Below are 15,876 nucleotides of genomic sequence, written 5' to 3' on the forward strand. Positions count from 1 at the left end.
TTGTTCTCAAATAAGGACTTAGTTTGATATGCGAGTCCGAGCGCTTCATAGTTATAATGCTAAAGAGTACTTCAGTACTCAATTTATTACCTATATGACAAACTCTTGCATGATCCATCGGTCTTCTTATGCTGACACTCCACAGCAAAATGGAATTGAGTGCGAAAAAGACAAACATATTCTTGAAGTCACTTGAACCTTTTCATATCAAATGAATGTTCCCAAAGTTTTTTGGAGTGATGTAAGCTCACTGCTTGATTTTCATCAATAAAATGCCATTTTTTGTCCTTGGTGGTAAAATCACATATTCAATTATCTTCCATCAAGCTCCGTTGTTCTCCCTTTCTCCTTGTATATTTGATTGCGTCCTTCGTTCATTAGTTAAATATGGGAAGGGATAAATTGGATCCTTGTGCTATCAAATGTATTTTTCTAGGTTATTCCTATACTCAAAAAGGATATTGATGTTATAGTCCCACTTTACATTGATTCTTTGTCTCTATTGATGTCACCTTTTTTGAGTCTATACCGTCGTACTATTTTGATTCTATGACTTCTATTGACCTTGATGAGTCTCTTCCTCTGCCTAGCCTTCCCAATCCTAACTTATTTCCATCGTCTAGTCTTCCTACATCTTTATCCAGTTTGAGTCATTCTCATTGCTTGGATCATCCCAATCTGCAAGTGCACACATGACGACTCAAGGAGGGAAGCCTCCTCCAGCTTCCACTTCTACACCTCCAGTTCCCTTGCCAGATGATCCTCATCTCCAAGTGGTTGATCATCCTATTGCTGTTCGAAAAGGTAAATGCACTTGTTTCTTATGATTTCTTGTCACCCTCATGCTACTTTTTTGTTAAGACGTTGTCTTCTATTTCTCTTCCCAAATCTATTTCCTAAATAATGATGCTTGAGACTTGGTACATCTTCCTCTTGATAAGTCTATGGTTGGTTGTTGTTAGTTGTACACTATGAAGGTTATCGAGATGGTTTTTTGGCCCGATTGAAGGCTTGCTTTGTTACTAAGGGATATAATTAGGTGTATGGCTTGGACTATTCAAACACATTCTCCCCTTTAGCCAAACTTGCCTCAGTATGTTTGTTCATCTCTTAAGCCACCACCTATCACTCGCCTCTACACCAGTTAGATGTGAACAATGCTTTCCTACATGGTGATCTTTAGGAGGACCTTTATATGGAGCAACCACCTGGGTTTGTTGCTCAGAGGGAGTCAGGCTTTGTGTGTTAGCTCAAGAAGTCACTATATGATTTAAAACAGTCTCCAGGGGCATGGTTTGGTTGCTTCAGTGCTATAGTACTTGAGTTTGTCCTTTCAATAGTGTGCAGTAGATCATCCTGTATTTTATTGTCATACTCCATCCAAAAGGATTTTGCTTATTGTTTATATGGATGATATTGTGATTACCGGTGATGATGATCAAGGTATTCAGAGCCTAAAACATTTCTTGCAAACTAAGTTTCAAACAAAGGATTTGGGACCATTGAAGTACTTCTTCGGTATAGAAGAATCAAGATCTTGTATTGAATTTTTCTTGTCACAGAGGAAGTATGTTCTTGATCTTTTAGATGAGACTGGACTATTGGGATCCAAATTCGTTGATACACCTATGGATTTTAGCAGTAAGCAAGTGCTAGATATGGGTGATTTGTTGCCCAACCCAGATGATATCAGAGACTTGTTGGAAAGCTGAATTATCTCACGGTCACTTGACCGGATATATATTTCACAACAACTATTGTGAGTTAGTTTCTTGATTATCCGAGAACAAGTCATTGGGATGCAGTAATTCACATCTTAAGATATCTCAAAGGTGCTCTTGGAAGATGTCTCTTTTATTTGGATCGAGGTCACACTCATATTCAGGGATATATTGATGCAGATTGGGCTAGGTCACCTTCCAATAGAAGACCCATAATTGGGTACCGTATCCTTGTTGGTGGAAATCTTCTTGAAGGAGTAGGAAACAAATTGTGGTGGCTAGGTTAAGTGCTTTGTTAGGGTATAGGGTCATGGCTCACACTACATGTGAACTTGTTTAGCTGAAGAACGTGTTGGAAGAACTGAGTGTTTCACATTCTCAATATATGGAGTTGTTGTGTGATAATCAAGCTACCATTCATATTGCCACCAACTTTGTCTTCCATGAGTGGACAAAACACATTGAAGTCGATTGCCACTTTGTTTGAGACAAACTTGTGCAAAAGCTCATTCCCACCACTCATGTGAAGCTTGATTTGCAGCTTGCTGATTTATTTACAAAGCCTTGAGGGGTGCTTGTGTTAAATGCATTTGTAGCAAGCTAGGAGCATATGATATATATGCTCCTGCTTGAGGGGGGTGTTGATGGTTATCTTAGTCATTTAGCATTGTTAGTGTGTGTGTGTTATGTTAACAAGTGTGAGTTAGTAAGGGCATTATGGTCATTGGTATAAATAAAGGAAGAGACCTATCATTGTGATTAGGTCTTCCATTTTACCCAATTATCAAAAATTTAATTAGCTTATTATGTTGTTTAGTTTAGTTTAGTTTGTAGGATTATGTGTATTTGGAGGTTTGCTTGTAATAAATGTGTCTTTTTTTAGAGGATCATTTGTAATTGAAAAGTGAACATGTGTTTTTCCCCCAGCTGTATCTCCTGCTTCCTTTTTCTTCTTCTTCCCCCCCCTCCCCCCATTTTTCTGGGCTGTACCAGTGCTGCTGTTCTGTTCTTTACCCTTTCTTTTATCTCTCCCAAATTCTCTATAGTCTATAGTCTGTAATTCCTTGATGCTGCTGCTGCATCAATATGGGTTTTGTTTTTTCATTTGAAAGTTTATTTATTCATTTATTATCAGTTTCTGAATGATTTCCCTTTTTGTCCCTTGAACCAGATGATCAGATTGATTACTTTTACAATCAGTGGACGTGCTTACCTTAACTTCATGGGCAATGAATTTGGGCATCCCGAGGTGAGGTTTCTTTCCCCTGAATATTCCTTTTTTTTTTTGTATGCAATTAGTGATTTTCTCTTGTTCTAGAGGGTTGAGTTCCCGATGCCAAGCAACAACTTCTCATTTTCGCTTGCGAACCGTCGCTGGGATCTATTGACAGATGGACTACATTACAATTTATTTTCTTTTGATAAGGTGACAGTTTCATCATTTTGTTTCTGTTTTATTATTTATCTTGAATGATATTTAGAACCTTCTGAATTCCCCTTCTGTTGGAATTAACTTTTGTGTTGTGGTTGTAAATTTCTAGAACTGTTTCTCTTTTTATTTTTATTTTCTATTTTTTGCACTTGTTGTATAAAACATATATTTGCCCGTGTATGCAGCCTATGTTAGCCATGATTATATTTATCCGCATGGATGCAGTATACAGTTGCCATAGTTACTGATTTATCTGTGAATGATTGGGGGTTCTGCGCGATACGGGTTTCCAAAAGACAATTTTATCTTGGCTTCATTGCATAAGCTTTTAAACACACCTTCCATACTTCCAAATGGCTTACTTTTGCTTCAAATTGATCTCTTTATTTCCTTCTCTTGCTGATTTATCTGTAAATGATTGAGGATTATGCAGGATACAGGTTTCCAAAAGACAATTTTATCTTGGCTTCATTGCATAAGCTTTTAAACACACCTGCCATACTTTCAAATGGCTAATTTTTGCTTCAAATTAAACTACTTATTTCTTCTCTTGTAGGACTTGATGAAGTTGGATGAAAAGGAAAGGGTACTTCCAAGAGGTCCACCCAACATGCACCATGTGAACGACAGTACCATGGTATATTAATTGTCTATTTCCGTTTGGGTCTGCATCTTCGATGTGCTTGATTATTTGAAGAAAGCCTCTCACTCAGTTATATCTGCTTTTTTGTTCATCTGCATGCTCATTTATCTCAAGCCGTTGACCATCTTGTCATGGGCATACATGCATTTTTGCTTGTGCAGCACGAGCCAATGCATATCAAGCCCAAGATCAGGGCGGATAGAACTTCAGAGGATGTGGTCTTGCAGACTCAGAAATGCAAGAAAATGAGCACAATATTCTAAAAATGAAAGTTTGCTAAGCTTACCATTCAGTCCTTGACCATCATGCCTTCTCCCAAATCTTTGACCCATGTTATTTTGGCCTAAAAAAGAGAACTAGCCTATTGATTGTTATGGTATGCACTTCAGGCAGTTGCCAACTTGCTCTCTTTTGTGGAATTCTGAATCTTTGAATGGACTGTCCTGTGATTTTCGGTGCATTCCTCTGTTTCTTAACAGTCCAACTGTCCATTGCACAGGGACTTGCCTTTTTCCTTGCACAATGGTGTATTTTCATTTTCATAGGTCTTTTAATGATAGAGAGGTGATAGAAGCTATTTTCTTTGTTATGCTTTGTGGAAGAAATTTGTCCTTCCATCAGTAGGAGGAGCTACATCAGTAGGAGCTATTGGTTGGGGATTCTAGACTTTTTGGGGGAGTAATGAAGGCCAAAAATTAAGCAAGGAGGATAAGATTTAAAAGCAGGGGAGAGCAAGCATGGGATTCAATGTCATTGCATGGCACTTCATTTCATTTAGGATTCAAGTACATCCTTTTCATACAGCAGTTGACCTTATATATAGGAGTGTGTGGCAGTTAGATGGGCTGCTGCCTAGATATTAATGGCATGGCCAGCTGTCACGGGCCAAACACTTCACACCTTGTGAAAGGCTGTACGACACTAATTATAGCCTCTTGCTTAACTGGTCAACCTAAAGTGCACCGTGGTTTCACCATTTGAACAAATTATTAATCATCTAATACAAAGTTAAATGGTAGCAGTAAACCGTATGCGAGTAGCCATAGCCAAGAGTCACATGGTAAACTATAAAGCAGCACAATTCATTGTTAACACCTCCATAGGCAATATGTGTTTAGCAAGGGAAGCTAGTAGGCTAAACACGTTTACAAAAAGCTAGCGAGTTTTACAATGATTGATGAATGCTCACCCTCCCCTAAAAAGTTTTCAATGCTATTCTAGCTCTAACACTAGGAAACATCAAACTGACTAAGGAGTCATGCACTCATTTTCTTTGTCATAGCAATTGCGGAAATATTGTGGCAATAAATAGTTGTGGGAGCAACTTAACTTTGTTTGTTGGTCCAATAATAGCCTTCTTAGCCATACTGCTTTTCATGCTGCATCTATTGCTGAAGTTCTGCTTCTGCTGATGAAAGTGTCCCACAAGCTTGTTTTCTTTTTCTTTGACATTTTTGATGCTGAACTTCTTTGTTCCTTGAAGATAATGTAGAGTTCTTTTAGCTTCTGCGGGGTGTAGCTTGTTGGTTAAATATATTAAGGAACCAACTAGGCTTCGATATGTTTTTTCCATCAACCTTGATGCTCCATTTAATTGCAGCTTCTCATTCATAGAGATTGGGGTAGAAATTGGCTTGCAATTATTTATTTGAAATTATTTCAACAAGTCTTCAAGATATTTTTCCTGAGAAATAAATATCTTGGTTTTTGATTGTTGGACTTCAATTCCAAGAAAATATTTTATGAGGCTCAAATCTGTCATCTCGTATTCTTTCATCATGGCTCCCTTGAATTCTTCCACCATTGCTAGATCCGTGCTTGTGTGAATTAAATCATCAACATATAGAGAAACAAGGAAAAAATCTTCTGTTCCTCCTTTATTTCTTTTAGAGTGAGGGGTCATTCTAACTTCTCTGGGTTTTCGCGAAATAAGGAATCAGTCTTACTATTCTAGCTTGTAGAGCTGGCTTTAATTTGTACCAGGCTTTTCATAGTCTATAGACTTTATTTTCTTTGCCACTTACTGAATAACCTTCAGGTTGTTCCACATAGACTTCTTCCAGTTCGCCTTTGAGAAATGGTGATTAAGCATCAAGCTGGAAGATTGGTAACTCTAGTTGGACTGCCAAGGCAAGAACTGTTCTTATGGTCTCCATATGAGCTACCGGTGCAAAGCAAAAATTTCATTTAAGTCTATTCCAGGCTGTTGTAAGTAGCCTTTTGCAACTAAGCAGGCCTTATGCTTATCAGTTTATGTATTGTGCCATCTTCTTTACATTTGGTTTTGTAAAACCATTTTTATCCAACTACTTCTTTACCTTATGGTCAATCTGAGCTCCCATGTGTTGTTCTTCTCTATAGTTGCAATTTCTTTATCCATAGATTTTACCCAAATTTCTTCTTTTGCTGCTTTTTCGAAAAGCTGTGGCTCACAGGTAAAGAAATGCAACATCACAAGTGTCATAAATTTCTCTTAAAAGAACTTACACTTGTCAGTGGAGTTTTTGGCTATAAATCTGTTTTAAGTGCTTGGCTGTGAGGTTGAAGTTCTTGGTGAACTGGGAGACTCAGATGGACTTGAACTTCCTTCTGGGCTTTTTCTTGGTGGAAGATTTTGATTGATGAATGCTGAGGGATAGGAGTATTCAATATTGTTGACCTTTGTGTGGAATTTCCTTCCGAACTCCATGGTGCCATTTCATAAAAAGTTACTTGGGAAATCACAAGATCATTGGTCTTTGTGTTTAGCAATCAATATCCTTTAGATTCATTGCACCCAAGGAAGATGTACTTCTCTCTTTTTTCATTAAACTTTTACTGATGTTGAGGGGGAATACGTGAGTAAGCTAGGCAACCAAAAATTTTCAAGGGGTTTACTTGTGGTTTGCTTTTGTGCCATGCTTCATTCGGAGTCTTGTTTTGCACTGCTTTTGTTGTAGATTGGTTCAAGATATAAACAGCAGTATTAACTGCTTCTGCCCATAAGCTGTTTGGAAGCCCTTTGTATTTTTGCATGCTCCAAGCCATTTCAACAACTGTGCAATTTCCTATATTCGTATGCTTCTTTTTATTGACGGCTATGTCACACAATTGGCTCCCTTTCTGTTCCACAAAAAAAGAAGTTACATAAGACAGAAGGGAAGATACAGCCAGTTGGAATAAGAAGTCCAAATAAAACAAGGAAAAATCACCAAAGAAAAAAATAAAAATGAAAAAAGATTAAAAAAAAAAACACAAAATTACAATATAAAACTAGACAATATTAACCTAGAAAGCCCCTTTTCAATCCCTTCCCATCATAATTTACCGAGTTCTTCAAATTTGCTAATTCTCTTTGACCCTTAAATTTTCAAATTGTGCCACTATCCATGTGCACTTCATTTCCTCTAATATTGGTCAATCTTTAAGTCCAATTTATCCAAAATATTTTGAGCTTCTAACTCCGACCTCCTCATGGGTGTAGGCAAAATTCTCCTTCACTGCCTATTGTTATCTAGCCCATAGTTATGAAAAATAGAAACTCCCTTCAAACTTTCAGTGGGGATTGATGAACATATGACAAATTTCCATTTCATCACTTTCTACGGAGGTCAATCTTTGCTTGCTAGGCAAGAGGATAGCAAGTTACAGCTGTCTCGGTAGGACATGTATTTCTTTTACTATGAAATTCTTAATGAAGTAGTTAACGGTGGGGTTACCATTGTCCTTTTTGTAGTGAAGAATCTTGTATGTGTTCCTAAGAAAAAGAATTTGTCCATTTTTCGGGGTCTCAGAGGGGCGTGGAAACATAAACATATAAGAACTCTTGAATGGAAATGAAAAAGAGATGCAACTCTAGTTCCTTCGGAAATGGGAAAATCTTTGGCGCAAGAAGAAAGAAGAAAGTGCTAAGGTGTTGATCTGTATCAACCCCCACCGCAGTCAAACTCACAAATATCATCACTTGAATCTTAAAATTCCACCCCATTTCTTTCCTTCCTTTCCTTTACTTGTCCCATTTCTACACCCAACCTACTTCTTAGCATGAAAATCTTCCACTACACTAAGCTGTCCTTTAGAATCCCTTCTTAATAACTTGCCGCTGACTGACTAGATTTTTCTCTTTTATCTTCAAATTCCTTTCTCATCTCAGCACCGATACAAGCCGCCTTATGATGAGCATAAACCATGTTTCCTCAAGTCTGTTAGTAGTTAGACCAAAACCATTAGAAAGCCCCCAATGCATCTTCTGATTTTTTATTCTTTTCTGTACACCTTTTAAACCCTTTATAAAACTTGTCGCATTTTTAATCCTGCAATCTTGTTTCAAATATAATATGTTAATAATCTGAGTTTGTTCCAAAACTTGATCAGTTTGACTACTACCTTGGCAAGGTTTTAAAATTCGATTCAACTCAAATTTTGAAGCTCCAAAAGTACAAAAATTTCAATTTCAGTGTCAATTTTGATTTCAATTTGAAAAAATAATGGAATTTAGTAGTAAAGCATGGAAGTCTTTTGTGAAACTTTAGAAATGGTTAATGAACATGATAATGTAAATTTTAAAACTAATATATTACAAATTAAGTACATCTCTGTTGTGTATGAGGTGGAAAAATTGTAATGTAATATGTGTATCAATTATCAAACATATTTGTAAGATAATGTGCATTAAGCATATTCAATTAATATAAATGAAATTCATAAATCATCTAAATATTATTAATCATACTATTAGTGATAATTTAGAGATGAATGGTTAAATAAAATGTTGTTGCAAGTTTATTTTTTCATATAATTTCAAAGCCTTTGTAATAATATTTTGTTTTGATAAAAAAATAAAATAAATTAAGAGAGAAATTCCACTTTACTCCTAAATCTCTCATTTGAATTCCGAGGAAATTTCATTCTATAGTTAAAAATTTGACGAGTTTTGCTAAAATGTCAAAATTTTGATCAATTTCAAAAGAATAGTTGAGATTTCGACGGGAATTATGTAAGATGAAGATCGATTGCCATTTCGATTTTGAGGGTGATGGAAAGCGGTAATTTCAACAAAAATTTCGGCAATATTGTGGAAATTTAAGACCATGTACCTTGGAGAGTAGCAGACTGGGAATGGATTCTGCTGTCAAAGGGATTAGACTCCTCCTTCCCAGTACTCATTCTCTATGTTTTATTAGGATCCGGATTAGTATTTTGGGCCTGTCCATTTTTGGTTTCTAGCAAAGAAGTACTTGAATCAATCTTAGACAAACCATAATCCTGATTACCACCAAGGCTCATCTGCATAGAGCCCAAAGGTTGAACTTTCTTTGGCTTCACATTAAAATCCAAATTACACTTTCCTGAACATTGGGCCTGTTCAAATAAGTGGGCCAACAATGTATATCAAGCTTTAACAATTCTATTAGCACCTAACAATTTCTGAACTTCAATTGGGATGTTATCTGGTCCTATAACTTTTCCATTTTCGTCTTTTTTAGTGCAAACTTAACTTCATTAACTCTAATCTTGCGGATAAATCTCATATTTTTAGTCTTTTCCTCATATGTCAAAAAATAATTTACTAAAGTAACTTTGCCATCTTTCTTTTTATGTCTTCTTCCTTAACCAAGACAATATCATCCTCACTTTTTACATATTTTACGTTACTTAAGTTCTTACTCTTTCGCTCTCTAGCTCTAGCAAGTTTATATATTCACCTCCTCATCCTCAAAATTAGGAATGTCTATCAAATGACTCAGAGCTTCTCAAGAAGGTACTGGCACTTGAAAGATCACCTACTAAAGCTGAGGAGTCCAAGTCATAACCATATCTCTCACGAAATTCACCCAATAATAAGAATTTATCATCAGCAGCCTCATCACCAAAATACTCTCTTCATTGTACTCATCAGCCTATTTCCTGCTTGCACTGCCCTCACCAACCTTCTCCCCTGTTCCTTCACCTCATCTCAAGATTCTCAACCGGATTCTCCAAAATAGTAAAACTGTCACAATTGTTCCTTTTTAAAACTTTATTCATGCACACCACCTGATTAAGTCTTTCTTCCTTTAAACTTTGTGCATCTCCATACCAACATTTTGGCATGTATAAACCTTACTAGACTGAGGCAAAAAGAAAGAAAATCGCTTTCCCCCACTTGCCAGTTGATTACCACTTTTGTTCTCCACCTTATGCTATCTATCATTGAGGATCACCCAACATTGAATTACTCCCTTTATAATTTGTTTACTGGCACCTTATCTTCTACCCAAGTAGTATTCTGATTTATGCCTGTGCATCAACAATACCATCTTCCCTTCCAGCAAACCTCTTCCCTGCTATTGTGCCTGCGAAATAGCCCTCATGTTCTTGAATAAATTGCAAACAGGGTCCAAACTTGTTACCCTCTATTTGAATGTTCCGTAGGAGTTCCAGGTGCAGCAGACCTAATGTCCCACTTCTTAAGAACTTTTGAAGTTAGATCCTTTTTTGTGGCTCTATAGACATTTGGTCCATCAGAGAACAAAGAGATTTGTACATCACTCTCGGTAATGGGCTTCATATGTGCTTCAGCTCTTTGGACTCTGTTAGAGGAAACCTCCTCTCTTTTTACTTTCATGATGTCACTCAACTGATGAATGACCATCACTGTCATCTCTGTTAAATACAATCCAGTTGAAAAATATGGCTTTAGCAGGCCTTACAGACTCTGCAAATAACCTCCAGTTATCACCTTTTTAACCTCCAGGGGCAAATAGAATAATTCTTACCATTATATCTTACTCCCACCCCAAGAATTCTACCAACATGACCTCGATCTAACCACCACTCTGAATTTGAGATGGCCAAATCATCTTTGAAAAATTTATTCACTTCATTGCTGACAAGAGTACCCTCAGCCAGCAGTTCTGGACCCATTCTTCCTGATCAAAACCACCTATCCATATTCTCTCTAATTTCAAGTTGAAAGATTTCCTTTCAATCTATAATATCTGCCAGCGATCTAGCTCCATCATAGCAACTGTAATGCATCACCATGAGAGAAGGAAAAAAAAACGGATGGCACCACGAAACAAAAGAAAGAGAAGGGAGCAAGAGAGAGAGTGAGAAAGAGTCACATTGTGAAAATTATAACTTCACATCTTTGAAAAATTGGTCGTTTCAGCTGGTATTTCGTTCAAATATCTGTAGCAGATGGGATGTGGAGCGGAGCAAGATACCTGGAGCAGGTTATTGGGCTTTAATCTAGGATGCCTAGGGTCCCTTTGTAGCTTTTGAAAAGGAACTTTCAGAAAGGTGCTGATTGACATTGTTGTAAAAAAATTTTGGCCCTTAGGAAAAAGAAGCTGTTAAAAAGTTGATTATGAGTCTTTGGTAAAATAAGTTGTAAAGTTCCTGAAAATATTTAAAATGGCTAAACTAAAATTTTATTTTTAGGAGATGTAATTAGTATATTGATAACTTTGAAGTATTGCAAAAAGATCCAAGGGAACTCATTGAATAGGGTAATTTGTTGGAGAAAAAGCTATCTTTTAGCTTTTAAAAGCTTCAAAGGCTAAAAGCTTGTTTTTTACAAGCTGAAGAAGATTTTTACCGAACGCTTTATCCTCGGCTATTACTTTTAAAAAGGAGAAGTTGAGAGAGGGGGGGGGGGGGGGAACCTCCTCTAGAGTGGGAGTCCAGTGAATTATTGATCCTGGTATCATGGATGGATACATATATACACTTTCCACTTAATTTTTCGTTTTTAGTGCATAGTTAAGCATATGCCTTTTTTTTGTGGGAGAGGGAGAGGGGGGTGATGGCTTGTTGGTGAGGGCAGGAGGTCATGAGTTCAAATCCCAAGATAAAATGGTATGACTGAATTTTTTTTCTCTTGAACATTTTATCTCAGGCCTCAACTTGATGCCGTTATGTCCTTGATCAGGTCGAGGACAAATTGGCAAAATTCCTTGAGGAGCACTAGTGACTCCTAATCTGCAGGTGTGCCTGTCTGGACTCTCATGGCTCCCTGCAGACAAGGACTTGCATGTTTACTCCCTGCAAGGATTCATAAAAACTGGTCACCCCCCGCCCTTTTTTACCATAAAAAAATTATTTTACCAGGTTCCGTTATTTTAGAAATAAAGTCTCCTTTTGCTATTTTACAGGTAATTTCTTATATAAGAGGCCCGCTTCTCTTCATATTCAACTTTCATCCCACAATTTCATATGAAAGATACAGTATCGGTGTAGAAGAGGCTGGGGAGTATCGAGTAAGTGTTGTGCTGTTGCCATTTTAAATGTATGTGGAGCTTTTAAATATCTGTTCTCTATGACATACATGTGGTTTTAGGTTTGGTGCTTTGACGTAGACATAGTGTCAAGCATGCATCTCTAAAAAATCCAGATAATAGAATGTTGGCTTATGCATGCGAATATGTGTTTCAATGAACTATGCAACATTGTGTTAAGATCAAGTTAAAATATAGGAGAATGCATGAAATTTGAATCTCGTGTAAAGTCTTTTATCCATTATGTAAATGTTCTATGCATTCAAAGCATAGATATTCATAATATACATGTTCTATATTTCAAAAGCAAGTTAAGGAGTAAATGTTGTTAAGAATGAATTTTCGGTAGGGCAAACAATATATGTGCACTTTTCTAATAGATGATGTTCCACTTGGCTAATAGATGATGCATATGCCTTAAGTCTGGACTGCCACCTAAACCTGGATGTTGGAACTGAGGGAAGAGCTTTGTGCCCTAAACAATTGCACTCCTGGGGCTGGTTTTGGCTGTGTGAACAGCTGGTTATATTTTAGCATATTTTCAAAAGAAAATCCTAGTTGCATTTAGCATATTTTCTTAAAACAAATGAACATGTTTTTCTGTTGGAAAATTTGGTTATTTTGTTCAACATTGACTAATTATCCCTAATCCATGAATGAGAAACTTCGAAATTTGGATTTCTTTCCTAAAATGTCGTTGACCAGCATGTCATGAGTGAACTTATGCTCTTAAGTCCTGCTGCATAAGAGGGCGTGTTTCAGATTGCACTAAACTCAGAATGATTTGGATTAGGAATTTGTGACTATTGAAGTAAATAGAAATTATGGCAAGAACAGTAGGATTTGAATTGAATGCATTGATGAGCACCATATTAAGGAGAACTTGCAAGCAAGAAACTTGATAGAGATGTTTTGGTAAGCAGTGGTTGCACTAATTGTACCAGGGAGTCCCATGGTTTTATGTGAAGGCATCCAAGGACAATAAAAGCTAGAAAAAAAATAAAGGTTGAGGATGTATGGCAATAAAATAGATGGCATATGACTTAATAGGCATGATCTTAAGGCAGATTCAATCTTTCGAGCCCACTTTGAACAGGTTGGAATGTTGATAGGATTTTATTGAGTTGAGAATGGTATAGATTAAGAATAAAACTCCTGTATAGTGATTTTATTTTGGAGAAAATAAAAGTTGAAAAAAAAAAAGAGAGTAATTGGTACCATTTTCTTTTCATTTATACCTATAAAGGACTAGGTGTATTTGAAACTGGGTTTTTTTGACAAACCAAATGTCTTCTGTTTTTTCTTGCTCCCCATGTAAATAATACATTCTTGGCTGTTTTGCATTTTCCTTTTCTCACATTACAAAGGTATGAGATTCAAGTAGGATTTGTTGATTCTCCAATACTCTTGGAATGTTACACAGGTTATTCTTAATACGGACGAAATAAAATACAGTGGTCAAGGACTTATCAAGGAGGACCAATATCTACAAAGAACCCTTAGCAAAAGGTAGTTATTGACTTGCCTGATTTCCCATGCATTATTCCCTCTGCGTTAGTATGCATTCTGTTTTTTATGTTCCTGCAGCTCTACTTTCTATCTTTTCTTCATTCTGGAATCTGTATCCTGTACCCCTTTACAGAGCGGATGGTCTTCGAAACTGCTTGGAAGTGCCTCTGCCCAGCAGAACAGCTCAGGTTGGTGCTTGTTGCAATTGGTGTGTTTTGTTTTTTATTTTTATTTTTGTTTTATTTATTTATGGACAGAACAAAAGGCAAAAGAGTGGATGCGCACTATGTGAATGCGCTGACAAAATGAATAGATGATGGTTGTAAACATCCTAGTTCATTTTTATTGTATTAGATAGCCTGCACAAATAAGGTATACGTGAGATGGGAAAGTGAAGGGAGAAAGGAAGGAAAAAGTGAGTGGGAAATCTTTTCCGCTTTCTTTGGTAGAACAAAAAGGTTAGGAAGGAAAGAGAATGAAAGGAATGGTACTTTCCTTCCAAAGGTGGTAGGAAAATGGATGGCAAGAAACTTATCCATCATATCCAGAGATGCTGATTTTCTTTCCATCCATTTTCCTTCATGCAATCAAACAATAGTAGGAAAGGAAAGCATGCCTTTTTTTCCCTCCCTTTTCCTTCCTTCCAGGCACTGCTCAGTGACCAAATGGGGTAGCTGCCTATATGCTTAATTCTGAAAGTGCCGAACTATGAGCAATCCTTTTATAGTCTGCTGTCTTAGAAAATGAAAGTACGGTTTTCAGGCATTACCTCATATTTAACCAAATTGTAGTTCCAGTTGTTTTCGCACATGAGTTTCATTAGAATGTGCCATCTAGATAACAATCTTTTACCAACACCCATTTCAACCTGTTATTATATACACTTGCAGAAATTGAATTTCATGTATTACATGAACATGTGAGTAGAAATAATCTCTTGCTTTTTCATACAGGTCTACAGATTAGTAAGGATTTTAAGAATATGAGCCTTCCATGTTCTCTAAGATGACAAGGGGAGATGTAGCATCCTAATGCCCAGAGCTCATGCATTCTCCTGGTGATTTCCGTTCGTGTAATTATCACTGTTGTGGTTTACCAGTCACTCATCTCTCAAACATGACAACTCTTGCATGGCAACCGGTCCTATGCTGAAGTGAACAATACACTAAATGATTGTGTTACTCCTGTGTAATTGGCTTGGGACATCATTTCTTGAAATTCGGGCTTCCAAACACCCTGGAAAAGCCCCTCGTCAACGACTTATCTAGGCATCTCATCCTGCTCACTTTCCCTTTTTCCCTTAGGCCATCTTTTTCTCACTTGAGTGTAGGTACTTGTTACTCAGCTTGTTTGCTTTAGAGGCATGACCCTTGACGAGGGATGTTAAAAGTTTTTTTGCTTGGCCATCCTACTCACTTTTGTAGGTATTTGTTACTTTAGATAGGTTATTTGCTTTTGGGGGCATGAGCGTTGATGAGGGGCTGTAAATTTTCTTATGCCAGTTGTCACATGAAATATTTAATGAGGTAGCATGTTCAAATTCCGGAGTGCATTAAACGCAACTTCAATGACCCTCGAAGTTGAACATTAACATCACTATGAATTTTAATTTTCAGTTTTTGAGTAAATAATCGAAAATTGGTTACAAAACAGAAAACAAACAATAGAAACAAACGTGTTTTTATAATCTATTTTTTTAGTGTGAAGAAATAAAAATAGAAAATAAGAAACAACAGTAATACTATACAAGCTCTAAGTTTGCAATAGTAATTTTTCTTTTGAATTAGTATGGTTAGAAATTAATGTACTTTTTTTCAGATTTGTTCACTAGTATTGAAGGCGTAATCTATTTTTCATGACAATTTGTAAACTTAATTTACATCGTCTCGCTCAAACTGAAGTGATACTATTTTATTATTGCCTATGGCTATTCCATAAAGATGAGAGCAAACACATGTGGAACACACAATGTCTTCTCTCTTGCCATCTCCGCAAATAATGTCATGGTTTTTATTTTTGAATAAAAAATTATTAAGTTGTGTATTACATAGATTTCAAATTATTTTCATTCAATGATCATCAATTTAAGTCCATTTTTTTTAATAGTCAAAAATTAAAAAACATAATTAAGTGACTAGGTAAATTAAGTAATCATTGAGTGTGACGGACTCATGTTAATTTAATAATTTCTCACGTGTACAAAACTAGGGATGAGCATGATTCAATTAATCAAACCACCAACCTCGAACTGTTAATCGAATTAAAGTTTTTATTTGTTGAAAAATGTAAATCAAAATCAAACCATTTAAAATGCTTCATCGATTTTTAGAG

General features: G+C 36.5%; 1 protein-coding gene across 1 annotated transcript in view; it reads left to right on the top strand.

Annotated features, from left to right (window-relative positions):
* Window positions 1-15,085, top strand: part of LOC131164368 (1,4-alpha-glucan-branching enzyme 3, chloroplastic/amyloplastic) — a 57,619-nt gene extending 42,534 nt beyond the window's left edge. Inside the window, exons 15-21 of the mRNA XM_058121511.1 lie at window positions 2,893-2,970; window positions 3,040-3,147; window positions 3,710-3,790; window positions 11,914-12,018; window positions 13,460-13,545; window positions 13,679-13,733; window positions 14,499-15,085. Coding sequence (XP_057977494.1) covers window positions 2,893-2,970; window positions 3,040-3,147; window positions 3,710-3,790; window positions 11,914-12,018; window positions 13,460-13,545; window positions 13,679-13,733; window positions 14,499-14,531 — 546 coding nt within the window. The 3' untranslated portion in view covers window positions 14,532-15,085. The remainder of the gene's footprint in view (window positions 1-2,892; window positions 2,971-3,039; window positions 3,148-3,709; window positions 3,791-11,913; window positions 12,019-13,459; window positions 13,546-13,678; window positions 13,734-14,498) is intronic.
* The last annotated feature ends 791 nt before the right edge of the window (window positions 15,086-15,876 follow it).

The sequence above is a fragment of the Malania oleifera genome, chromosome 1 (assembly GCF_029873635.1).
Source record: "Malania oleifera isolate guangnan ecotype guangnan chromosome 1, ASM2987363v1, whole genome shotgun sequence".
Taxonomy (NCBI): Eukaryota; Viridiplantae; Streptophyta; class Magnoliopsida; order Santalales; family Ximeniaceae; genus Malania; species Malania oleifera.